The sequence below is a fragment of the Trachypithecus francoisi genome, unplaced genomic scaffold (genome assembly GCF_009764315.1).
Source record: "Trachypithecus francoisi isolate TF-2019V2 unplaced genomic scaffold, Tfra_2.0 Lachesis_group18, whole genome shotgun sequence".
Classification (NCBI taxonomy): Eukaryota; Metazoa; Chordata; class Mammalia; order Primates; family Cercopithecidae; genus Trachypithecus; species Trachypithecus francoisi.
The window spans coordinates 15,017,489-15,043,326 of record NW_022681463.1 but is presented as its reverse complement, the minus strand read 5'-3'; the positions used below and the strand labels follow the sequence as shown (position 1 = coordinate 15,043,326).

General features: G+C 37.5%; 1 protein-coding gene across 3 annotated transcripts in view; it reads left to right on the top strand.

Moving 5' to 3' along the window:
- Nucleotides 1-25,838, top strand: part of PCCA (propionyl-CoA carboxylase subunit alpha) — a 457,788-nt gene that overhangs the window by 153,449 nt on the left and 278,501 nt on the right. For all 3 annotated transcript variants that reach the window (XM_033177344.1, XM_033177343.1, XM_033177345.1), the window contains exons 8-9: nucleotides 630-666; nucleotides 22,606-22,684. In XM_033177344.1, the coding sequence (XP_033033235.1) occupies nucleotides 630-666; nucleotides 22,606-22,684 (116 nt within the window). The remainder of the gene's footprint in view (nucleotides 1-629; nucleotides 667-22,605; nucleotides 22,685-25,838) is intronic.

Below are 25,838 nucleotides of genomic sequence, written 5' to 3'. Positions count from 1 at the left end.
GTTGGTTCATTGAAATTAAAGTTTTAATTTATGTAACAAGATACAATTGTGGAGGTAAAATATGTACCTGATAAAAAGACGAAAGAAACAATAGAACAGAAAAGGTAATGCAGATTGCCAAAGGGATTTTTTGGAGCAATTTGTAATTCCTGTAGGTACTGGAAATTAACTTTTATATTTCTGGAAAATCGATCAACTACTCCCAAACAATAGAGAATCAACTCCCCCTGCTGACAGAATCTAGGAAAACATGACGCATAATATTGGACAGAAACAAGCTGGCTGCGGACAAGCTTTAATGACCTGATTTATGATTCAGTATTGATTGTAAACATCTAAATTCTGCCATTAAATTCCAGCAACTGCACCAAATCATTGGCAATTCTGGTAGTGCTTCCTGCCAGCTCTTTTCAACTGCTTTGAGTTTCTTAATATAATAATGATGAGGTAGAATTTACATTCCACTTATGGTATTAATTTTACATTTCTCTGAATGAAAAGGGTTAGAAGGTTGTAAAATTGAACATTAAATGAATCGGAGGAGACAGTAGTGCAATATATGACTGCCCTAAAGACATTGTGCAATGCCTCATGGGATTAATGTTGAGTCTCATTTCCTGCTTTTACAGGATGCAGAAGAAGCTGTCAGAATTGCAAGGGAAATTGGTAAGTCCTTAAATTAACTTTGGTAGGGTTTCTGTGTCTTTCAGCAGATATGGTTGAGTCAACAGGTAATAAGTAATTCCCATAGAGCAAATAATACTTTAATAGTTTTAGATTTTGATTACTTGTTGCTCTGGAAGGATTTATCAGTTGAATTACCAAATTCTATTATTAAAGGAGACTTTAAAGAGTAATTTGACTTTAGCTATACATAGCTCTTTTGTAAGATGAAATCACAGGCTAATTCAAAGAAGGAATTGTCTTAAGAATTCTAAAGATTGGATATAAGTTTAATGTCAATTTATATGTACATAGTTGAATGTGGTTTGTTAAAATTAAGACCATTTGGATTAAAATGAAGATACCATATTAGACATAGTTCTTTAAGTTTTTGCCTTTTTCTAAGATGTTAGGTATCAACTTAATCTTGCTAAACAGGAAAGATAAAATAGATGTGGGAAATTAGAACTGAATGTTCTAAATTGGAATAAAAGGTAGACTGGAGGAGTTTTTTTTTTTTTTTTTTTTTTTTGAGGCGGAGTCTCACTCTGTCGCCTGGACTGGAGTGCAGTGGCCAGATCTCAGCTCACTGCAAGCTCCGCCTCCCGGGTTTACGCCATTCTCCTGCCTCAGCCTCCCGAGTAGCTGGGACTACAGGCGCCCGCCACCTCGCCCCGCTAGTTTTTGTATTTTTAGTAGAGATGGGGTTTCACCGTGTTAGCCAGGATGGTCTCGATCTCCTGACCTCGTGATCCGCCCGTCTCGGCCTCCCAAAGTGCTGGGATTACAGGCTTGAGCCACCGCGCCCGGCCGACTGGAGGAGTTTTAATGGCTGTTTTACATGTACTTGTATTTGGGGCAGTGTTTCCCAGCTTTTAAATTTCTTTTCTTTTCTTTTTTTATAAGATGGAGTTTCGCTCTTGTTGCCCAGGCTGGAGTGCAATGGCGCGTTCGTGGCGCACTGCAACCTCCACCTCCTGGGTTCAAGTGATTCTCCTGCCTCACCCTCCCTAGTAGCTGGGATTACAGGTGCCTGCCATCACGCCCAGCTAATTTTTTGTATTTTTAGTAGAGATGGGGTTTCACTATGTTGGCCAGGTTGGTCTCGAACTCCTGACCGCAGGCGATCCACCTGCCTCAGTCTCCCAAAGTGCTGGGATTGCAGGTGTGAGCCACTGCGCCCGACTTGCAACTTTTTAATTTTAAAAATATTCTTGGCGGTCATGAGAACTATTTTTGGTATCTGCTAATTGAGAAAATGTTTAAGGGCGTGCTATTATCATGGATTAACAATATTGTTAAATAACTTTTGCAGGTTTAATAATCAAATCAGTAATTGTATATATTTGACAGAAATGTGTACAGAGATGAGAGAAATTAGGCAATGCTTGTAGTCAGGGATCGCAGCATCTTCTCAGCATTCCTGCACTCCTCAGTCCAAGCATCTCATCGTGCCACACAAACATTTCTATAGGCCTGTTTTCTCATTAAGATTATTTAGATCTATTTTCTGCCTTTAGAGAGCATTTGATTTGGCAAAGTTCATGTAGTTGTGATATGTAGAAATATCTTATTGATCTGGAAGTGATCACTTGTACTAATAAGCGTGTTCTTTGCAAATGGGACAGTCTAACTTAGCAGGTCTTTAGTGATCTGAAAAGCAGTTTGGCTTGTTGCATCCTTGTTTATAGTTGGTTCTGTCTAAATTATTTGCGCTTTGCTCATCATTAAGTGGGTTTTGTTGTTTGCTTTGCAAAAATCTATCTTATTGATATAGGTCCTGGATTTAAGACCAGACCATAGAAAAATCTTATTTTATCTGACCACCTCATCTCTTCGTTATTTTTTTTCAGAATCATTAATGTTTCACAAAGCATTTCAGTACTTCATAGGAACATTTGCTGAACTGCTAAATAAATTGGACTCTATGTAACTGATTCTGTGGTTTCTTTATTGAGAAAAATTGAAAGTTTCTGTCCACGGTTTGAAATCACTGGTGTTCCTCATTGCCTAAGAGGCATGTAATAAAAAACCTACTGGCTTTTGAGGATAGTTTTCTAAAATAGTTTAATTTCATCCTATCAGACATCTTTACATTTAAAAAGCCCTTTTTCTAGTTCTAGGTTAGACATTATTATCAATCAACCTCAATGGATATAATAATACTGTTTTTATTATAATAGTATCTATGTAAAAAAGGATAGTATTTAGAGAAATTTGGGGAAATAAAGGGATTAGACGAAAATCTACAGTTACACTGCAGTGCCACATTTTGAATGGTGAATCTTGGACTCGCAAGTATTCCCTTTGTGTAAATGGCAGGCTGTGGATTGCTTTGCTTGCTTTCATGCCTTTTCTTCCACTCTTTTTTTTTTTGAGACAGAATTTTCATTCTTGTTTCCCAGGCTGGAGTGCAGTGGCTCAATCTCTGCTCACTGCCACCCCCGCCTCCTGGGTTCAGGTGATTCTCCTGCCTTCGCCTCCCAAGTAGCTGGGATTACAGGCACACACCACAATGCCAGCTAAATTTTTTTGTAGTTTTAGTAGAGATGGGGTTTCACCATACTGGCCAGGTTGGTCTCAAACTCCTGACCTTAGGTGATCTGCCCACCTCAGCCTCCCAAAGTGCCAGGATTATAGGCATGAGCCAATGCACGCAGCCATCTTCCGCTTTTGTTATAACCTGTGACCTTTAAGATAACCAGTTCATCATGATGGGCCTCTCTCTAACCAGTTCTCATCACTTTGCTTTCCTCCCTCAATATTTTAATGCTGTGCTTTACCTCCTTTTCATTTTTTAATTTTTTTCCTACTGAGGTTACCTAATCTAAGTCTCTTTTCTTTGCACTTGGGCACATCCTTTGACTCCTTTCTCTTTCCTATCTTTCTTCTTTTTTTTGAGACAGAGTCTCGTTCTGTCGCCCAGGCTGGAGTGCAGTGGCCGGATCTCAGCTCACTGCAAGCTCCGCCTCCAGGGTTTACGCCATTCTCCTGCCTCAGCCTCCCAAGTAGCTGGGACTACGGGTGCCCGCCACCTCGCCCAGCTAGTTTTTTTTTTTTTTTTTTTTTGTATTTTTTAGTAGAGATGGGGTTTCACCGTGTTAGCCAGGATGGTCTCAATCTCCTGACCTCGTGATCCGCCCGTCTCGGCCTCCCAAAGTGCTGGGATTACAGGCTTGAGCCAACGCGCCCGGCCTCTTTCCTATCTTTCTTCTAATTCTTCCCCAGTTGCTCTCTCTCACTTGTGAAATAAATGATAGCAATCATGGCTATTAAGTATAAGATTACTGGTGTTTTGCTTATACTGAAAGAAAGGGAAACCATAAAATTTGAGGTAAAATAAACCATAAAGAACTAGGGTCATCAGCTCTTACAAAGCTTTTGGAATTTCCCTGAAAATCTCTTCTGAATCACCTCAGAAGCCTTGCATAATATCTTTTCCTTGAAGTGCTACTTTCTAAAATAAATTAAGTTATGTTTTATTAAAGTCTGTTGGCTTTCTGTGTTGTTTGATATTTTGTAAGTTTTTTACTACTGATTTTATTGAGATATATCACATTTTAACTATGATTATGATTCCATGTAACAATGTGTTCCTAGTTCTAAACAACTGAATTATAATCAAACCTTTGAACCTATCCATTTGTAAGTTGTTGATTATCCATGTGTTATACCTATTCATAGAGTTCTCACTTTTAATTCTTTCTGTGTTATGTGGTGAAAATGAAATTCATCCTGTTTTATGTGATTTCCTCCTCTCTCATGTCTTTGCTTTTCTTCTGGAACTATGAATCTATGCTGCCAAAGTAGGAAACTCACTGTATTGAGCATTCATGAATTAAGTGTCTTTTACGTAATGGTAGCTCCAGTTTATGGAGCATTTCTTCCTTAGGCCAGTCATTTTGGAAATGTTGTTTCTAATGCTAATTCTTGAGTTTAATTATTTTCGTTTACATTTAAGGAAACTAATGATTAGGCAGGTAAATAATTTGCTCAAGGCCACAGAACTATTGAGTGGTGGACCCTGGTTTAAATTTAGGTTTATTTGGCTCCAAAGACCACAGATTTTTTATTATACTTTGTCTAAACTAGTGAGATTACAGGATGGCAGCTAAAATTTGAGCAACTACTTAGTGTAAAATACTGTAAGGTACTTAAGTGTGTTATATGTGGAATTAAAGAAGCAGACAGTCTCCTATCCTTGATGAGGTGAGAGACAGTTAAGACTTAATATGTTACTTGTATGTATTTGTTTTTTGGACTACCTGGTTTCCCTCATTCTTATTCCTGATTTTTTCCTTTGACCTATCTAAGTTGAGAGATACAGAGCTATTGATCCTCAGTTTGTCTTTAACCTCAATGATAGACAACAGTAATCTGTGAGCTTGATTTCCATTGAAGTTTGATCCTTTTACTGGACCAAAGGTCCTTAATACAATCAAGTCAAAATTGATTCTTTAAAGGAAAATAAATTGTGAATCTAAAACCTGTCCTTTAATAACTTCCAGATTATTCAGATTCTTTTCCTTTGCTTGTCTTTCTTACAGTCACAAATCATGCCCAATTTAAACAAAAACATTTTTTTTTTTTTATCCTCAAGTCTACCATACTACAAACCTACTTCTCCCAGAATTTCCACATCTCAATAAATGTCACCCCTTTCAGTCAGGCCAAAACTCAGAGTCTTTCCTGGATGCCTCTTTTCCTCATCATCCTATTGTACATACATCAATAGGTATTGTCAGTTCGTCTTATATACACTGTCTTCATTACCACCACTTTCCTCCAAACTACTTTTGTCTTTTGCAGGGACTATGGCAATAGTTTCTTTACTTCATTTCTTAAATGCTTCACATAGCTGACAGTGAGATATTTAAACTCTTTAAACAACAAAGACGCATTTCATCTCATCCCAGCCCATTTTTGCTTTAAATTCTGTAATGACTCCTTTGAACTTAGATAAAAATCACAATTCTTTACTCTGACTACTATCCCCATATAATTTGACACCTGCTTTTCTCTCCAGTCTTATTATATACTACTCCCTTCTTTGCCTACCGTACTTTAGTCACATTGGCTTACTTGAACAAAGCAAATTTCAGGGCCTTAGGATAAATTTTTTTTTTTTTCTTTTGCAGGGTGAAGGGGGATGGCAGGACCTAGCAGACTCTTACTGATATCTTCACATAAATAGCTCCTTGCAGTCTTTCATATCTTAGCCTATGTATCATGTCTCAAGAGAAGATGCTCTAATACTGTCACCCAGTCATTCTCTGTCTTGTAACTATTTTCTAAATTTCTGCATAGTATTCATGACTTGTAGATTTTTTTTTATTCATTAACTTTCCCCCAAATATTTTATTTTGAAAAATTTGAGTCATACGGCATTTGGAAAGAATTGTTACAATTTATACCTGTATACCCAACACCAAGATCCCACTATTAACCTTTTTCTAGATTTGCTTTACCACTCATCTGTTCATATACTAATCCATTTTATTTTTGTTGCATTTCAGAGTAAATTGCACAACCAGTATATGTCCCATTAAATACTTCAACATATGTGTTATTAATTGAATTCAGTATTTGTATACAGTTTTGTTATTTTGATGCCAAATTTACACACAATATATAATGTGAACAAATCTTAAGTCTGTATTTATTGATTTTGACATATGCATATATATGTAACTTGGAACCCCACCAAGATGCTGAACATACTGTTTCCCTGGAGAGTTTCCTCATGATCCTTCCAAGTCAGTTCTCACCCACCCCCTGGCCCTGGAGGTAATTTCAGATTTTTATACTAAAGATTAGATTTTGAAAAAGATAAATTTTTAATACTATACAATTCAACCTTTAAAAATGCACAGTTTGGTGATTTTTGTTGTATTTACAAGGTTGTGTAACTGTAATCACTATCTAATTTCAGAGCATCTTCATTACTCCCCAAAGAAACTCTGTACTTATTAGTATTTACTTCTTACTTTCTTTCCATCTAGTCCTTGACAACCATTAATTTACTTTGTGTCTTTATGGATTTACTTATTCTGGGGATATTTTATATAAATAGAATTACAACATATGAACTTTTGTGTCTGGTTTCTTTCACACAGAATAGTGTTTTTAAGGTTCATCCATGTTCTACCATTTATCCCTTTTTATGGTTGGATAATTTTCTGTTATATGTACATGCCACATTTTGTTTACTTTTTATTTTTTTGAGACAGGGTCTCACTCTTTTGCCCAGGATGGAGTGCAGTGGTGTGATCCCAGCTCACTGCAGCTTTGATCTCCTGGGCTTTAGTAATCCTCCTGCCTTACCCTCCTGAGTAGCTAGGACTACAGGTGTGTGCCACTGTGCCTGATTAATTTTTGTATTTTTTGGTAAAGATGGGTTTTCACCATGTTGCCTGGGCTGATCTTGAATTCCTGGGCTCAAGTGATCCACCCACATTGGCCTCCCAGAGTGCTGGAATTATAAGCATGAGCCACTGCACTTGGCCTTATCTGCTTATTCATCTATCGATGGACATTTGGGTTATTTTTACCTCTTGGCTATTGTAAATGGTACTGCTATGAACGTTTCTGTCCATGTATTTGTTTGTATACCTGTTTTCAATTAATTTGGGTATATTCTTAGAAGTGAAATTGCTGGGTTATGTGGTAATTCTATGTGTAACTTTTGGAGATACTAGCAAATTATTTTCCATGGTGGCTGTCCCATTTTACATTTCTACCAAGAATGTATAAGGGTTTCAGTCTTTTAATATCCTTGCCAACCCTTGTTATTTTTTTCCTTTTATAAGGAAAACTATTCCCATCTTAGTGTGTGTGTAGAGTAATATCTTATTGTGGCAGAGGGAAGAATGGATTGAAAAAATGTGACCCAACTATATGCTGTCTATAAGAAACTCACTTTAGATACAGAGACACAAATAGGTTGAAAGTGAAAGGATGAAAAAGATATCCCATGCAAATAGTAACCAAAAGAGAGCTGGGGTGGCATACTAATGTCAGACAAAATAAACTTTTAACTCCAAAACTGTTATAAGAGACAAAGAAGGACATTTTAGGCTGGGTGTGGTGGCTCAAGCCTGTAATCCCAGCACTTTGGGAGGCTGAGACGGGTGGATCACGAGGTCAGGAGATCGAGACCATCCTGGCTAACACGGTGAAACCCCGTCTCTACTAAAAAATACAAAAAACTAGCCGGGCGAGGTGGTGGGCGCCTGTAGTCCCAGCTACTCGGGAGGCTGAGGCAGGAGAATGGCGAGAACCCGGGAGGCGGAGCTTGCAGTGAGCTGGGATCCGGCCACTGCACTCCAGCCCGGGCGACAGAGCGAGATTCCGTCTCAAAAAAAAAAAAAAAAAAAAAGAAGGACATTTTATATTGATTAACAATTATGAATGTATATACACCAGAAAACATATTCCTAAAATACTTAAGATAAACATTGACAGAATTGAAAGAAGAAACAGACTAATTCTACAGTAATAGTTGGAGACTTTAATAGCACACTATAAGTAATGGATACAACATCTAGAGAGTTCAGTAAGGGAGGGAATAGAGGACTTGAACAGCACTATATAATAATTAGACCATATGGATATATAATGACCATTCTACCCGATAACAATATAATGCGCATTTTTTTCAAGTAACTATTAAAAGAGGAAAGGAGAGATGATTGAGTTAAAGTAATTGTTAAAGGAAAATAAAATGTAATAACAAACAGGAGCAATAGCTCATAAAGTATTGCCTATGTCTCACGATGTTCCCAAGAATTAGTTTGATGTAGAAATATTTTTCCCCACATGTACTGATTTATATTGATGGATTACTCTTTTCTTAAAATAGTATAAGATTCTCTGCAATACATAAATTTTATTTTTCTTTGCAAATGATTGCTTTATATTAATTTGATTACTACTTTAGAGTAAAATTTTCATTATTGTTGTGGTTGTTTTTTGAGGTAGAGTCTCATTCTGTTGCCCAGGCTGGAGGGCAGTGGCGTGATCTCAGCTCACTGCAACCTCTGCCTCCCGGGTTCAAGCGATTCACCTGCCTTAGCCCCCCAATAGCTAGGACTACAGGCATGGACCACCATGCCTGGCTAATTTTTGTACTTTTAATAGATATGAGGTTTCACCATGTTGGCCAGACTAGTCTAAAACTCCTGACCTCAAGTAATCCCCCTGCCTTGGTCTGCCAAAGTGCTGGAATTACAGGTGTGAGCCATCGCATTTGACTGGTTACTATTTTGTAGTAAAATTGACCATGAGTTAGTTTTCTTTGTATTTGTATTACTTAATGCTTGTTACAGAGTATATATTCAGCAAGTGGTTATTTGGTGAATGAATCAAAATGAAATATATATATATATATGTATAGAAATGAATTAAGCAATCACATATTTTAAAGTTCTTTTGTAATATTTATAGACCAGAATTTGACTATAATTTTCTCCCTTTTCCCCCTTAATCTTCAATTTTGTAATAGAGATACCTGGGGAAAAGAAGGAATATTAAGCAAAACATTATAAACTTTCAGCAAATAGATAATTGAAACAAAATGATCCAGGATTATTCACATAAATTGAGTATATACTTGTTAATGACTACTCATCATCAATTCTTGTAGGCTGTCCTTGTGTTCATTAGGTTGGACTAATAGAGATGTATAGGAATCTAAGATTCAAATATATGAAAGTCTTTTACTGAACCTTATTGCCTTTACACTATTCTGTTCCCATGACATCTTATGTTCTTTGAAAGTTTGGCTCTGCCGTTTGACTTATTTTACTGTTAGTCTTCTGACGGCCTCTGCTGTGTCTCTGCTTAGGGTGTGGGGCTATGGTAGTCCTTTCTTTTCCGCCCTGGCTGTTTGCCTTTGCCTATTCTTCTCATCTTCCATTTGGCGTAATGTAACATTTTTTAAAAAGTTGCTTGTGTTGCTTATATACAACCAATAGTTCATACTTAAGAGGGATAAAATATGTGGCTAAGTCGGAAATCTTTTTATTTTGTCTATTTCATGCAGCTTAGAAAAATTTTCACATGTTATATATGACTCTGGAGTTAAGGTTATATGGAAGAAACCTTTGCAAAAACATTACAATTTATACCTTTTTCACAATCTTACATCTTGTTAATTTATTTGCCAGTTTGGTCTTCCGGAGAAGACATTTAATATTTAAGGAGATTGAATAACAAACGCCTAAGGAAAAGTTATGTTAAAGAAAATGGCATTAAAGTAATCTTTGTGAAATCCATTAAATACTGAGATGTTTATTTTGCTGTTTTCCTATTGTTGAAGTGATGTGGTCGTTTGAGATTAGAATGATATTCCCTGGGAGAGAGGAACGTGTGTTCTGTGGCTTTTTTTCTTCTTTCTTTTCCAGGGAGTGCTTATATTTTCTTTTATTATTCCAACATGCACATTTGGGTTTAAGCGTAATTTTACAAGTTCTTTTTCTGTCTTTTACTGTTAAATTTGCTGTTTCTGCCTCTTTTTATTTCTCTCAGTCCTTCATCTTCTTTCTCTTGTTTTATTGTTAGTTGTTCGTGTATACCGTTTTTTCCCTTTTTCTATTACTCTCTTGGAAACGGCTGTGCATAACATTCAGGCAGTAATGTGGAAACACATTGTAATGTGAAAAAAAATTGCTTTTTTTGTTTGGAAAGTTCGTGTGTGTGAAGCGTTTTGCTGTAATCTGTGCACTGAAATGCACTGACTTCCGATCCCTGGAGCAGAGTTAGGATCTAGTATTTTTATTTGCCTAAGTAGAGAGAAATAATAGGCAGGCAAAATCAGTTTTGCTTTTATCTGCCAAAGAAATAGTGTCATAAAATAGTGTCATGTATTAGTTTGTTTAGTGTATAATACATCTTGATTATATCTTTATAGGTACTGAATATTGATTCAGTCTTATTTAAATATGTTTATGTAGTTATTTGTATATATGTGTATGACAAACTGAGGAGAGGCTGTGTGTGTGTGTGTGTGTGTGCAGTAATAGCAGAGATGTGGATAAATCATAGACTCCAACATATATATGTTTACTAGTTACTGGATAATTACAGACCCCAAATAGTATTGACGCAAATGTGCATTACCTCAGTCTGAGGTGTGCCAACTCGAATGATACTCCAAAACTAAATTGATAATGATGAAACTAAATGTAACTATTTTGTGGCTTAAAGATAGCAATAAAGTCAGTGGAAATTGTGATCAAATGAGAAACGAGTAATGAATTGATAGTAGAGTGTATTTCCCCAATTTGCTTGAGCTTAAACTGTCTTCTTGTTTGTATCTACAGCAGGAATTTTTCAGTGTAGTCAACACGTGGTGCATGGCAGCTAAATTTCCCAGTAGATTCTGAGCTGGATTCCTTGGAAAACTGTAGTAATATGCTAATTTAATTAGAGTTTGCAGAGTTGTCATTAGTTCACCAGAGCTTGACTATACCACATTTTCATTGCCCCTCCCCTGTGATTCTAAACAACACAGATGTAGTTTTTCTTCGTTCTTTATGTTCATTTCTCATCCGTCAGGTTGTAGGGTGGGAAGGAGGCGTTTGGTTCTGTGCTGTCCTTATTCAGTGGCTAAGGCTGATGGAGTTTCCACTGTCTGCAATGTCATAGATCACATAGAAAAGCCTCAATTTTGATCATCATCAATAAGATATTCTTCATGACAAGGTGTTTACTATTATATCTCATTGTGTGATTTTGAAATTTGCAGATTATCACCATCATCTCCTAAATATTTCTTGAATTTATCCACTTCTCTGCATTTCTGGTGCTATTCTCTTTGTTTAAGGTAGTGTCATTCCTTGCCTACATCACTGTAATAGGCTTTCCAAATGTACTCTTCTTATCATAGCTTGCAATCCCTTGGAGGTAGACTTTGGAAGCTTATTGGGGGAAATACTTTTGGGACCAGTACCTGAGGGGGAATGAAGGAAACTGAGCCAAGGGAAAAGTTGAATTGATTCTCTCTCAACAAAGGCATCAGCTAATAATTTAGAGAGCTGTGAATATTTATTGGTCTTTCATAGTTGTTCCAAGTTTGGGCAAGAGGATTCAGCCATTATACACCTGTATCAACTAACTAGTGGGTGTGGGCTGCCCCTAGGAAGGGGCATGACCTTAGGCAGAAAGCTGAGGACAGATCAGCTGTTGCTTGACAATACTTCCACAGTTGGGGCAATGTCCTAAACTAGGGATCTGGACAGAGAACTGTACTTAATAACTTTGACGTGTATTTTTCATGATTGTTCATTTCTAAGTATTTTCAGATTTCTGCTACGATTTGACTCATATGTTATTTGGTGATGTATTTTAATTTTCTAATTTTTTGAGATAGAGTCTTGCTCTGTCATTCAGGCTGGAGTGCAGTGGTGTGATCATGGCTTACTGTAGCCTCAACCTCCTAGGCTCAGGTGATCCTCCCCTCTCAGCCACTGGAGTTGCTGGGACTACAGGCACGAGCCACCACTCCTGGCTAATTTTTGTTGTTGTTGTTGTTTTTGTATTTTTTGTAGAGACAGGGTTTTGCCATGTTGCCCAGGCTGGTCCCGAATTCCTGGGCTCTACTGATCCTCCTGCTTTGGCCTCCCAAAGTACTAGAAATACAAGTGTGAGCCACCATGCCAAGCCTAGTGATATATTTCTAAATAACTGAAAATAAATTAGTTTTTTGTATTATTATTGATTTCTAACTTAATTGCTTTGTGGTCAGAGAGAATCATCTATTTCATTTAAAAATGTTTCAGAATTGATGAAAATTGCTTTATGGCCCAGGAATAAGTCACTCTGAATACATATTCTGTATGTTCCTGAAAAAATGTATATTCTCAAATTCTTATATGCAATGTCTTATAGATAACTCCAGGGGTCAAACCTACCTATTAGGATATTCAAAACTTCTAGTGAGGTTTTTTCTTTTCTTTCTTTTTTTTTTTTTTTTAAAGACAACGGAGTCTCATTCTGTTGCCCAGGCTAGAGTGCAATGGTGCAATCTTGGCTCACTGCAACCTCTGCCTCCTGAGTTCAAGTGATTCTCCTGTCTCAGCCTCCTGAGTAGCTGGGATTATAGGCACCCACCACCATGCCCGGCCAATTTTTGTAGTTCAGTAGAGATGGGGTTTCACCATGTTGGCCAGGTTGGTCTTGAACTCCTGACCTCAGTTGATCGGCCCACCTCGGCCTCGCAAAGTGCTGAGATTACAGGCATAAGCCACTGCGCCCGGCCTGAGTGTTTTTCTTTTCTTTTTTTTTTTTTTTGAGACAGAGTTTTGCTCTGTCGCCCAGGCTGGAGTGCAGTGGCACGATCTGGGCTCACTGCAAGCTCCGCCTCCCGGGTTCACACCATTCTGTTGCCCCAGCCTCCCAAGTAGCTGGGACTACAGGAGCCTGCCACCATGTCCAGCTAATTTTTTGCATTTTCAGTAGTGACGGGGTTTCACCATGTTAGCCAGGATGGTCTTGATCTCCTGACCCCGTCATCCACCCGCCTCTGCCTCCCAAAGTGCCAGGGTTATAAGCGTGAGCCACCATACCCGGCCTTTTTTTTTTTTTTTTTTTTTTTTTGAGACAAAGTCTCGCTCTGTCACCTAGGCTGGAGTGCATTGGCACGATCTCGGCTCACTGCAACCTCTTCCTCCTGGGTTCAAGCAATTCTCCTGCCTCAGCCTCCTGAGTAGCTATGACTACAGGTGCCTGCCACCACACCTGGCTAATTTTTTTGTATTTTTAGTAGAGATGAGGTTTCACCATGTTTGGCCAGGTCTCAAACTCCTAACCTTAAGTAATCCACCCTCCTCAGCCTCCCAAAGTGCTGGAATTACAGGCATGAGTCACCACATCCAGCCTTCTTATGACGTTTTTGGATATTTGATGGACCTATATTTGAAAAAGTGGATTTTCCAATTTTTCGTTGCTTGTTAGGTTTTGTCCCTGTTTAAATAATAGGTATATTACAGTGTATCGTGTTTCCTTAGCTATGAAAACATAATGACTAAGTTTTTTGTTTTCAAGTCTAATTAGGATATTAATATTCCTAAACAAACTTATTTTTGTTTTATCCTTGTATCATTCTTTTTTTTTTTCTTTTTTGAGATGGAGTCTTGCTCTGTTGCCCAGGCTGGAGTGCGGTGGCCAGATCTCAGCTCACTGCAAGCTCTGCCTCCCAGGTTTATGCCATTCTCCTGCGTCAGCCTCCTGAGTAGCTGGGACTACAGGCGCCCGCCACCGCGCCTGGCTAGTTTTTTGTATTTTTTAGTAGAGACGAGGTTTCACCATGTTAGCCAGGATGGTCTCGATCTCCCGACCTCGTGATCCACCCGTCTTGGCCTCCCAAAGTGCCAGGATGACAGGCTTGAGCTACCGCGCCTGGCCCCTTGTATCATTCTTTATCTTTTTCGTCTGCCAGTGGACTGTTGTTTTAGGTGTGTCTTTTATAAGTGCCCATCTAAATTTGGACTGGATTTTTATTTTATTGTTTTTCTATTCAGCCTGCTGGAGCTTGTCTTTTAGCTGGAGAGTTTAGTCCATTCCTATTTATTGTATTTAAAATTATATTTTGATTTATTTATGTATTCTACTTTTTGGGGTGGTTTGTTTGTTCCATTGTTTGGCCTCTGTTTTCTTTCTTGGCTTCTTTTTGATAATGACTTAAAAAAAAAGTCTCTTGTTCTTATTTAATTTCCCCTTCCTATTCCCCCCTCCACTATGTTGGAAATTTTATACTCTATTTCTGTTGTTTCAGTGTTTGCTATAGAAATTTCAACTTGCTATAGAAATTTCAATTCCTTCAGGTATCCTTCATCTTTGGCAACATTTAGTGTTGTCAGTGTTTTGGATTTTAGCCATTCTAATAGGTGCATAGTAGTATATCATAGTTTCAGTTTGCAATTCCCTCATGACTTACAATATTGAGCATCTTTTCATACTGTTATTTGCCATCTGTGTTTCTTTTTTATTGAGATGTCTGTTCAAATCTTTTGTTCGTTTTTCAATTGGGTGGTTTGTTTTCTTATTGTTGAGTTTTAAGAGCTCTGTGTATTTTGGATACAAGTTCTGTCTTAGGTATGGGTTTTGTAAATATTTTCTCCCAGTTTAGAACTTATGTCTTTATTCTTTTTTTTTGAGATGGAGTCTCACTCTTGTTGCGCAGGCTGGAGTGTAGTGGCGTGAACTCTACTCACTGCAACCTCCGCCTCCCGGGTTCAAGTGATCCTCCTGCCTCAGCCTCCTGAGTAGCTGGGATTATAGGCATCTGCCACCACACACGTCTGATTTTTTTTTTTTTTTTTTGTACTTTACTGCAGTAGAGACAGGGTTTTGCCATGTTGGCCAGACTGGTCTCGAACTCCTGACCTCAGGTAATCTGCCTGCCTCAGCCTCCCAAAGTGCTAGGATTACAGGCATGAGCCACCGCACCTGACCATGTCTTTATTCTTTTAAGAATGTTATGTGGACTGCAGAAGTTTTTATTTTAATGAAGCTAAATGTGTCAGTTTTTAATGGTTTGTGCTTTCGGTGTTAAATGTAAAAACTTGTTGCTAAACCAAAGTCATCTAGATTTTCTTCTATTTTTCTCTAGAGATTTTGTAGTTCTGCAATGTATATTTAGGTCTGAGATCCATTTTGAGTTAATTTTTGTGAAAGGCATAAGGATTGTGGCAAGATTAATTTTCTTGCATAATGAATATCCAGTTATTCCAGTACCCTTTGTTTGGAAAGACTATCTCCATTTAATTGCCATTGCTTCTTTGCTATAGTTCAGTTGACTGTATTTGTGTGGGTCTATTTCTGGGCTCTTGAGTACTTTGTCTGTTTTAGACAATACCATACTGTCTTGATGTCTGTAGCTTTGTAGTAAGTCTTGAAGTGGGGTAGTGTTAGTCTTTTGAATTTGTTCTTTTTCTTCAATATTGTGATGCCTATTCTGGGTCTTTTCCTTTCCATATAAACTTTAGAATCAGTTTGTTGATATCTAGGAAATAACTTGCTAGGACTTTGATTTTAATTGTGTTCAACCTATAGATCATATTGAGGAGGACTGATATCTTAACAGTACTCAATCTTCCTATTCTGTACATTTAGATTTTCATCCATTTCTTTCATCAGAGTTTTGCAGTTTTCCTCATAGATACACTACATATTTTAAGATTCATGCCTATTTTATTTCTTTAGTGCTAATATAAATGGCATTGTTTTAATTTCAAATTCCAGTTGTTCACTGCTGGTATATAGGAATGTGATCATCTTTTGTATATTAATTTGTATTCTGTAACCTTACTATAATTGCTTATTAGTTCCAAGAATTTTGTTGTTGTTGCTGATTTTTTTGGAATTCCGTCATAGACAGTCATGTTATCCACTGGTGAAGACAGTTCTATTTATTCCTTCCCGGTCTGTTTACTCTTTATTTCCTTTTGTTGACATAATTCATAAGCTAGAATCTGCGGTCAGATGTTGAATAAGAGTTGTCAGAGGGGACATTCTTGTATTGTTCCTGATTTTTGGAGAAAGCATCCAGTTTCTTGTCATTAAGTGTGATGTTAGCTGTAGGCTTTTTGTGTATATTCTTTATCAAGTACAAGAAATTTCTCTTTATTCCTAGTTTGCTGCACTCAGTGATTGTTGATTTTTGTTAAATGCGTTTTCTACATCTATTTATATGATCATACGATTTTTCTTCTTTAGCCTGTTAATGCGGTGTATTACATTAACTGATTTTTAGATGCTGAATCAGCTTTGCATACCAGAACTAAATCCCGTTTGGTCAAGGTATATAATTCTTTTTATGTAATATTGGACTTTTTAATCATTTTAATATCTAAAAACTTAATTTCACAATTTTTGTTTTTTTCTTGTTTATCTCCTCATCATGTTTATTTTTTTCTCTAAATCACTTTACTCGTTTGTAATAGCTGTAACTTATAATGGTATTTGTAACAACTGTTTTAAGAGTCTGCATTTCTGGGTTTATTTCTGTCAGCTATTTTCCTACTGATATGAATCACGTTTTGTGTCTTCACCTATCTCTTAATTGTTGGTTGGATTCTAGACATTGTAAATGTTATATTGTGTGTTTGGATTTTGTTACCTTTATTTAAAAGATGTTGATGTTTAGTCTAGTAGGAACATTAATTTTGTTTAGGTTAAGGCCTTTTAGGCTTTAAAAAAGTTTTCTTAGGGCAAGTCTAGCATAGCCCTTTCTGGTGTTCTGATTAGACAACTTTATATTACACTGTCTCTCTACCCACCACACTTCCTATCCTTTGGTTCATAATTTCTATTTCATTATACATCTATGATTTTTTTGTAGTATAATGTAAACCCATGAGAGATACAGGCAGGAGAGAGATACGATAGTATATATATCTTAAGAAAATTTCACTGACCGCTGTGTGACTTGGATGGGGGCAACTGTAGGGAGTTCTGCTAGTAGGCCAGTGCAAGAGTCCTGGACTGCTGGTAGTTTGTATTACGATTAAGTATTATGATAACTGAGATAAAGAAAAATGAATAGATTTGATCTTTTTAAATAAATAATTTATAAGAGTTTCGTACTATCCAGCAGTTGTACTCTTTTGCATAGATACAGGAAGCTCATATGCAAAGTTCCAGACAACAAGTATAGAAATATTCAAAGGACCATGGTTATATAAATAGAACAGGATAGAGTCTGCATGTCCATTCACAGTGTAATGCATAATGCTGCAGTATGTTCATAGGTGAAATAGATTACAGCAGTAAAAATAATGACTTACAGCTGCTCAGGTTATTAACTAATACATTTACTTAGTAACTATTACTTTGCATGTTATTCTTTAGGCAGTTTCAGCCACTGCAGAAACAACAAAGAAGACAGGCAAAGATCTTTGTCTTTATGTTTTTTTAATCATCATGCAGTGAACAATGTAACATTGATTAAAGCAGGAATCATTAATGTTCATTTTTAATAGTGGGTGAAATAGTGAGTTTCTATGTAGGATCATCACAGTTTCAAAGTATCAATGTCAGATTATTTGCTAAGAAAAAATGGCAACTTTCTGTGAGGAAATTTAATGGATGCCATCTTAAGTAATCAAACTTTATCAGTTTGGGATAAATTGACCTTTTATTTTACTTTTGATGTGATGGAAGAACTCGAGGATACAGTATCAACTATGTTGTATTTAAGATTTCTTTTTTTTTTTTTTTTTTTTTTTTTGAGGCGGAGTCTCGCTCTGTTGCCCGGACTGGAGTGCAGTGGCCGGATCTCAGCTCACTGCAAGCTCCCCCTCCCGGGTTTACGCCATTCTCCAGCCTCAGCCTCCCGAGTAGCTGGGACTACAGGCGCCTGCCATCTCGCCCGGCTAGTTTTTGTATTTTTAGTAGAGACGGGGTTTCACCGTGTTAGCCAGGATGGTCTCGATCTCCTGACCTCGCGATCCGCCCGTCTCGGCCTCCCAAAGTGCTGGGATTACAGGCTTGAGCCACCGCGCCCGGCCTAAGATTTCTTAAAAATCTTGAATTTAATGAGTGAATAATCAGGTATATTCAAATTGTGGAATATTCTATCAAACAGCCACCCTGGATTCTTAACAAATACCATGGTCATGAAGAGCACCCCCCACCATCAGCACAAAACAACAAACACAAACCCACACCTTCCCTTCCAGGGAGGCTGAGGGGATCCAAAAGGCAAGTGAACTAGGTTACATTAGAGGAGCATAAAGAAACGAAACAAAGCAACGCGTACTATTTGATTTCTATGTAATTCTCATATGCAACTTTCATCTGGGGATTTCTTTCCTTTCTGTCCGAGTTCCTTCTTGAAGTGGGGGGGTCTTTTCTCTTCTGAGGTCCTATAACCCATATCAGGACCTATTCTATCCATCTAGAGGACTGTTCTACTTCCTGCAATATCTTTTGTTTTCTTTTTACCTTGGACCTTTCTTTGAGGAAACAAAGGCCTTGCCGTTAATTATAGGTGTTTTGCGATTGGTTTTAAAGAAGACCCCCACTCCCCATCACATCTTCTCTTTGATCCATGAGAAATTTCTGATTAGTACTGCTATATTAGGAATAAGACATTTCCTAAGAAATACTTTTCTTTTCCCTTCTTTTTATTTTTCCTTTCCCAGAAGTGTATTCTATGAAATTTTAATTCAAGAAATTGTAGGCGAGAAAACCACATGAGATTCTTTATTATCCAGCTTGCCACTGTTGCATCAATAGGGCGTCACTTTACCAGCTTTTAAGTTACCGGGTTGTGCTATCATGTGTGGCATGGATTTTGCTTGAAAAGTGAGGTTATTTGTCATGTCTTGAGTAGGTAAACATGACATTCATTATCAGTTGGTCAAAAAAGATAATTCTTTTTAACCTGGAATCCATAACTAAATGGAAGATCTCCTAAGCGCCTAGAATCTTCCTTCATTCATCCCCTTATCTTCCACATCCAAACTGTCGCTAACTCTAGTCTTTGTCTTTCTCTCTATCTCTGTTGCTAGCTGGACTGCTGCAAAGGCTTCCTCATCAGCTCCTTGTTTCTACCTTTGCTGTTTCACAATTCATTCATTGCACAGCAGCCAAAGTGATCTTTTAAAATGCTGTATTAGGTACTTCCCTCTCCTGTATCACACCTTCCAACTTGTTCTTTCTGTCTGGACTCATCCCCCCTCATTGATTTTCAGAGTGCTCTCTCTATCTTGTCATTAGGTTCTCAGTTTAAATACCAGTTCTCTCAGAGAAGCATTTTCAAAGAGCAGTAACCCTATCACTCAGTTACATTTATTCCCTCCGTGTTGTTTTATTATAGCAGTCATCACTATCTTACATTGTATATAAGACATACATGCACTTATTATTTATATTAATATATGTACATACATAAATAAATACTGCAGCCTTGACCTCCTGGACCCAAGCAGTCCCTCCAGCTTAGCCTCCCAAGTAGCCGGAATTAGAGGTGTGAGCCACTCCACCTGAGTCACACATATATTTAGATGCATGTGTGTTTGTATATCATTGTCTGCTAGATAGCAGGGAGTTTTCTGAATTGCTGGTCTTCGTAGCCTGCAGAGAGCCAGATAAGGCTTGTAGTGTATATTCAGTAAACATTTTTTAAGCTGATGAATACAAATGTGATAGTAGAGTTAGAAAGAAGACCGCTTGCTTTGTGGTAGAAAGTAAGATGCACTGGTAGCTGGGAGGTGAGGGACCCAGAGAAGATGTCTTGTCCTGCACTTAAACGTTGAGTCCAGAAAAGTAGGAATGGAAACTTTGTAGTACTTTGCTAACCTAAGTTTCTGTATTTTCTTCATGTATTTTCTCATATAGTACTTAGTAAATTTCTTTTCGGAAGTGTTAGTACCTCTTTTATTGTGCAGAAGGGAATAAGGAGTGGAGACTATCTCTGTGTTGGAGGTGTAGTGTCAGTAGGGGAGTCACTTCTGTGTCTGGGGTGAGATAAGGTAGTAGCAGTAAGCATTCAATGAGAGGACCTGGAAGGTGAGGAAAAACGAGAAGAGCACTAGGGCCTGATTTTTGTTTTTTTTTAAAAGCAATCTCTTCTACTAGGACATTTACCCCCTTTTAAGGAGGTGTATTAGTCTGTTCTCACACTGCTAATACATACCTGAGACTGGGTAGTGTATAAAGAAAAAGAGGTTTAATGGGCTTATAGTTCCACATGGCTGGGGAGGTCTTCACAAATTCACAAATCAAAATTCACAGATCACTGTGTAGTCCAGGGTCCACAGTAAATGACTAAAATGAGATTAGTAACTGGAACCAGAAAAACTGCAAATTTCCTAATCCTCAGAGGAAACTGAATGTAGTGGAGATGTGGGCTGTGTCTAAGCTCTAGTGGTTTCCTGTTACATGGATAAATGGTTTGTGATGATGCATTGATAAAATATTGTTTTGAGAGGATGGAGGTAAGGATCTATTAAGTTGTTATAAACAGGATTTTGCAGGAATACCAGTTTCAAATTTTTAGGTTGAGCCTTTTCACTCCCCTAAAACAGGCTAATTCTTCTCTACTGATTTCGTTCTGATTATTTTATGCTTATTATTGTGAATGAGACAAATACCATTCTTGCCACTCTCATGCAGGATTAAAACTCATGCATAATCTCGTGCAGAATCAAGAATCAAAGCATGCACAATCTTCCATACTTTGTACCCATGTATGTTTTCTATTGTGTTTTCCCTACCATCCTGCAGATAACTCTGTACTTCAACTGAGTTGTTTTATTCATTCCTTAAACTTGTCCTGTAATCTCCACCTCTGTTTTCCCCACTATTCCTGCCTGAAATGTTCAAGTCCTGCTCATTCTTCATAGCATCATTTAAATAAGCCCTTTCTTTGTTTTTTTTTTTTTGGAAATGGAGTCTCGCTCTGTCGCCAGGCTGGAGTGCAATGGCGCAATCTTGGCTCACTGCAATCTCTGCCTCCCAGGTTCGAGCGATTCTCCTGCCTCAGCCTCCTGAGTAACTGGGACTACAGGCGCCCGCCACCACACCCAGCTAAGTTTTGTATTTTTAGTAGAGATGGGGTTTCACCATGTTAGCCAGGATGGTCTTAATCTCCTGACCCTGTGATTCGCCCGCCTCAGCCTCTCAAAGTGCTGGGATTACAGACATGAGCCACCGCGCCCGGCCTAGATGGTGCTTCTGATAATACACTTTTCTTAATTATTTTTCTGTCCACTCTCTATGATCCTTTCTGTTTTGAATAGCCAGTGATAGAACTATTTGGGTCCTTTGCCTCTCTCTTCTGGATTTGAAGGCTCCCAATGTAAGAGCATATTATCTTTCTTCTCAGTGCACTGAGCATTGTTTCAAAAATATCAGCCCATATAAACATCATGAACATATAACAATTTTAAATTGATTTAATTATAAAACACTTAGGAAGCAGGTGCCATTTTAACTAAATTGAAGTTAAGAGTGATGTTTTGTGGTTTGGGGTTCAAAAGGTCTGTGACATTTGGCTTTCGCTTCGCTTTGCCTCTAAGGATCCTATAGCTTGAGATGAGTGCCGTTAGAGCATCCCAGGCCAGGAAGGATCCTATAAGCGCTCACTGAGCTCTTTTTTCTTTAGAAAAGATCATAAACAAATGGTCCCAAACATAGGAGTATCTCTACCTTGTTTTTAGAAAACATCTAAAGGGGACTTTTACACTTTTCTTGATAAATAGTTATAAATGACTCTTGCTGTCAAAAATTTTACTGTATAATAACTAAATACTTAATCATGTAACTGATGACAATTTTATGAGTTTAAAACTATAGCTGGAAGTGTCCTTTGTTTTGACCTTACTTTGTGTTTTCATTACACCCTGTTGAATGTGTGGAACAGTGGAATAGCTTCTCCATTGATCCCAGTGAGCCCTGGAGCTTCTGCTCCAGCCCATAGTGTCATAGCCATGTTTGGATTTTCCCCAGTACCATCATGTCAGTTCTTGCTGATAAAAGCTGTAGGGGTTCTCTGTGGCTCTTCAGATGAAAATACCTTCAGTACTTGAAAATCGCCATTTTTGAACAAAAGGGAATTTAGTTTGTTATGCATGCAAACCTCAGTTTTGGACGTTTCTTGGTGCTATATAAGTTGCTTCTTATATCTTTGGTTACTTAATACTGTACTTCTGTTTTTGGACTCCACTGTTAATTTATGTATGTATTCTTAGCTTTTATTACTGGAGAAAATGTTACATTTATTGGTACAAGTACCCTTTTTTCTTTCATAGTGGTCACACTCTCATTTTTTAAAATACATTATTACATTGGTATTATTTTCCTGACTCTAAAGAAAGGAACTTTTAAATAAATTAATTATTGTCTTCTGCGTTATTGAACATGTGGTCAGTTGTCATGTTCATACATCCCTGTGATCAAAGTCTGAACTTCTGTCTCATTCTTCCCTGCTGTTAGGCTACCCCGTCATGATCAAGGCCTCAGCAGGTGGTGGTGGGAAAGGCATGCGCATCGCTTGGGATGATGAAGAGACCAGGTGAGAGGCTGTCCAAAATATACTTTTGATGAAAATTGCAGTTACTAGAGTTTTAATAGACTGACAGGTAAACAGATACCAAAAGCATAATGGAGTAATTATAGTAACCATCTAATTTTTACACTTTTGAATGGGAAAAAGATTGAAATTATGTGGAAACCTTCCTCATTTATATTTTGATGATGATTATCTTATTATAGAAAGGGTTTTACTATTTTAAACATTAACAAAGATTTTCTTTTTGTTTTTACAGTATATTTTTAAAAATTGCAGTCATGATTCTATGTTCTGGGCAGAAATTACTAAGATTTGGCTATATAATTCTAAATGTCATCTAAAGATTTAAACCAACTATATTTAAAAGCAGTTATAATTTCATTGAGACTTAATGTATTACCTCAGTATGTACTTGCTTTCCTTTGCTAGTGCATAAAAGTAGTGAATTACCTTGATAATTTTAGAGTGTGAAATATATTCTTTTTCCTTGAGTTTGAAATTACTGTGTCCTTTATATGGAATGCACTCTTACTGTAATTTAGAATACTTTTTATGACCCAGTCTCAGAAGTTACACAGGTTTCCCTCCAGTGAACACAGCTTCTACTCACATTCAAGGGGAGGGGACTGAGTCTCCACGACTTCATGAGAGAGTGGGCGAGATTCTTAGAAGAGCACGTGGAATGGGAGATACTGTTGTGGCCATCTTTGGAAAAGGCAATCTGCCACAGCCCATTTTGTGGGAAAGAATGGTATCTTAAAGAAGTCGAACACAATGGTTTTGCAAGAAATGTATATTTTGTGGACTTCAAATTTTTTCTCATTGTTTTTCTCGGGTTTCTTGTTAGTCATTTCCCCAGGGCTACTGTTAGTAATTTACTCTTTTATGGTGCAGATTACTCTTTATAGTTTCTTGGAAGTGAGGTTTGCTGTGCTGCTGTTGATTTATAAATTTTAATTTAAGAGCTTAATATTTTGAGAAATCACCATATCCATTCATATATTAGGCATCATTGTGTAAATAATTTAGCTCTTTCTTGGCAAGTAAATAGCACATTGATTCAAAATATGTTTATAAAATTAATAAAAATACATGAATAATTTTCTACTTAAAATATTACTCTCTTCAACTTGATAAATAAACCATCTCAGAAAACATGTTGAGATCCACACAGGCGTGACTATTAGATTTAATAGTACAAGCTCCTCATTTTAAAAAGTTGCTCTATATCCCTTATTTATTTTGGAAAGTCAAAACCACCTGAAAAGGGAAAGAATAGTACTATAAACATGCCTATGCTTGTCTTTTGGAGCTACTAACCATGAACACCATGCCACAACTTATCCACCCCTTCTTTTCCTCTCTCCCTCTGGAGGAAGTCATTGGTTTTTACATAATCCACAAAGATTTTATTTTTCAGGTACAAAGGAAAATTTAGTGCTTAATTGCTTTATTCCTTTATCCGACAGGCTTTTTCTTGTAACATCTTTCCTATGTTTTTTTGGGGGGGAAGTAGCTTCTATGACTTATCTTAGAATCAGTAGGACATCTGAAAGATTTTAAAAAAAACGGAATTTTTTTTTTTTGGAGACAGAGTCTCACTCTGTCACCCAGGCTGGAGTGAAGTGGCGCGATCTTGGCTCACTGCAAGCTCCGCCCCCTGGGTTCAAGTGATTCTCCTGCCTGAGTCTCCTGCGTAGCTGGGACTACAGGTGCACGCCACCACACCCAGCTGATATTTATATTTTTAGTAGAGACAGGGTTTCACCATGTTGGTCAGAATGGTCTCGATCTCTTGACCTCGTGGTCTGCCCGCCTCAGCCTCCCAAAGTGCTGGGATTACAGGCATGCACCACCACGCCCAACCTGTAATGATTATATAGTAAATTTGGGTGAGAATTATGAAGATTGTTGAAGGTTCACTTAGATATTTTCATAGTAGTCTCTGAATTTCTTTTCCCTGTTCAAGTTTAAATGAAGCGTATCGTATGATTGAGAAATTGTGTCTATATTTTTGAATATCCCCACTAAGATTTTTGGCATTGTGAGTGCAATTTCTCTTTTATTTTTGTATTCCTAGCATCTAAAATATATTCAGGCACAAAGTTCAGTAAATACTTATTGAATGAATGTATAATTGAATGTCACAAATGATATTCATAATAGAGTTTCCCATTAGTTCTAAAATATGTTGTTGGCAATGCTTTCAAACTTGCTGCTTATTTTATTTTGGTGACTTTGACTTTTTACTTGTGGTGTTGTGGGTTTAAATGCAAAATGAAAGCTCTCAATCATTATGGTGGAGGCAAACTGTAAAGTGCTTTATTTTTTCTTTCTGTTGTTATATCCAATCTGATAAAAAGTTGATTGTATGGTATTGAAAACTAATTAATTTTGCTTCCAGTTTCTTTGAAGTTTGCAGCCTCCTGAGATCTAAACTTTATTCCCCAAAATCAATGATGTAATGGAGGACTGATACCTTTCCTCTGAGACCTCTGAGAAATAAGAGTTTTTTGCAATGTTTTGAAATTTTTCTTGTAGTCAGTTTTACCTGCAGTGTTGTACAAAAACAAGCAAATTAGTTGTGTGTGTGTGTGTGTGCACGCACCCTTTTTTTTTTTTTTTTGTAATGGAGTCTCCCTCTGTTGCCCAGGCTGGAGTGCAGTGGTGCGATCTCAGCTCACTGCAACCTCTGCCTTTTGGGTTCAAGCGATTCTCCTGCCTCAGCCTCCCAAGTAGCTGGGACTACAGGCGCACGCTGCCACTCCCGGCTAATTTTTTGTATTTTAGTAGAGACGGGGTTTCACCATGTTGCCCAGGCTGGTCTCGAACTCCTGAGCTCAGGTAATCCACCCGCCTCAGCCTCCCAGAGTGTTTGGATTACAGGTGTGGGCCACGGTGCCTGGCTGCAAATTAGTTCCAATATTACTAGGTGGAGTGTAGGATTAAATGATATTTTAAAGTTGTAATAATTAAAACTCATCTTAAATGTACCAACCTGGATTACTATATGACGAAGATTATCATTAAATTTTTCTATTTGTAGTCTCTCATCGCCAAAACTAGAAGCAGCTCTTGAGATGAAAAACCATCCTTTAAAAAAAAAAAAAGGAAGACGAGTCAGACTAACAAAACAAATAGAGCAGTAGAGCTGACA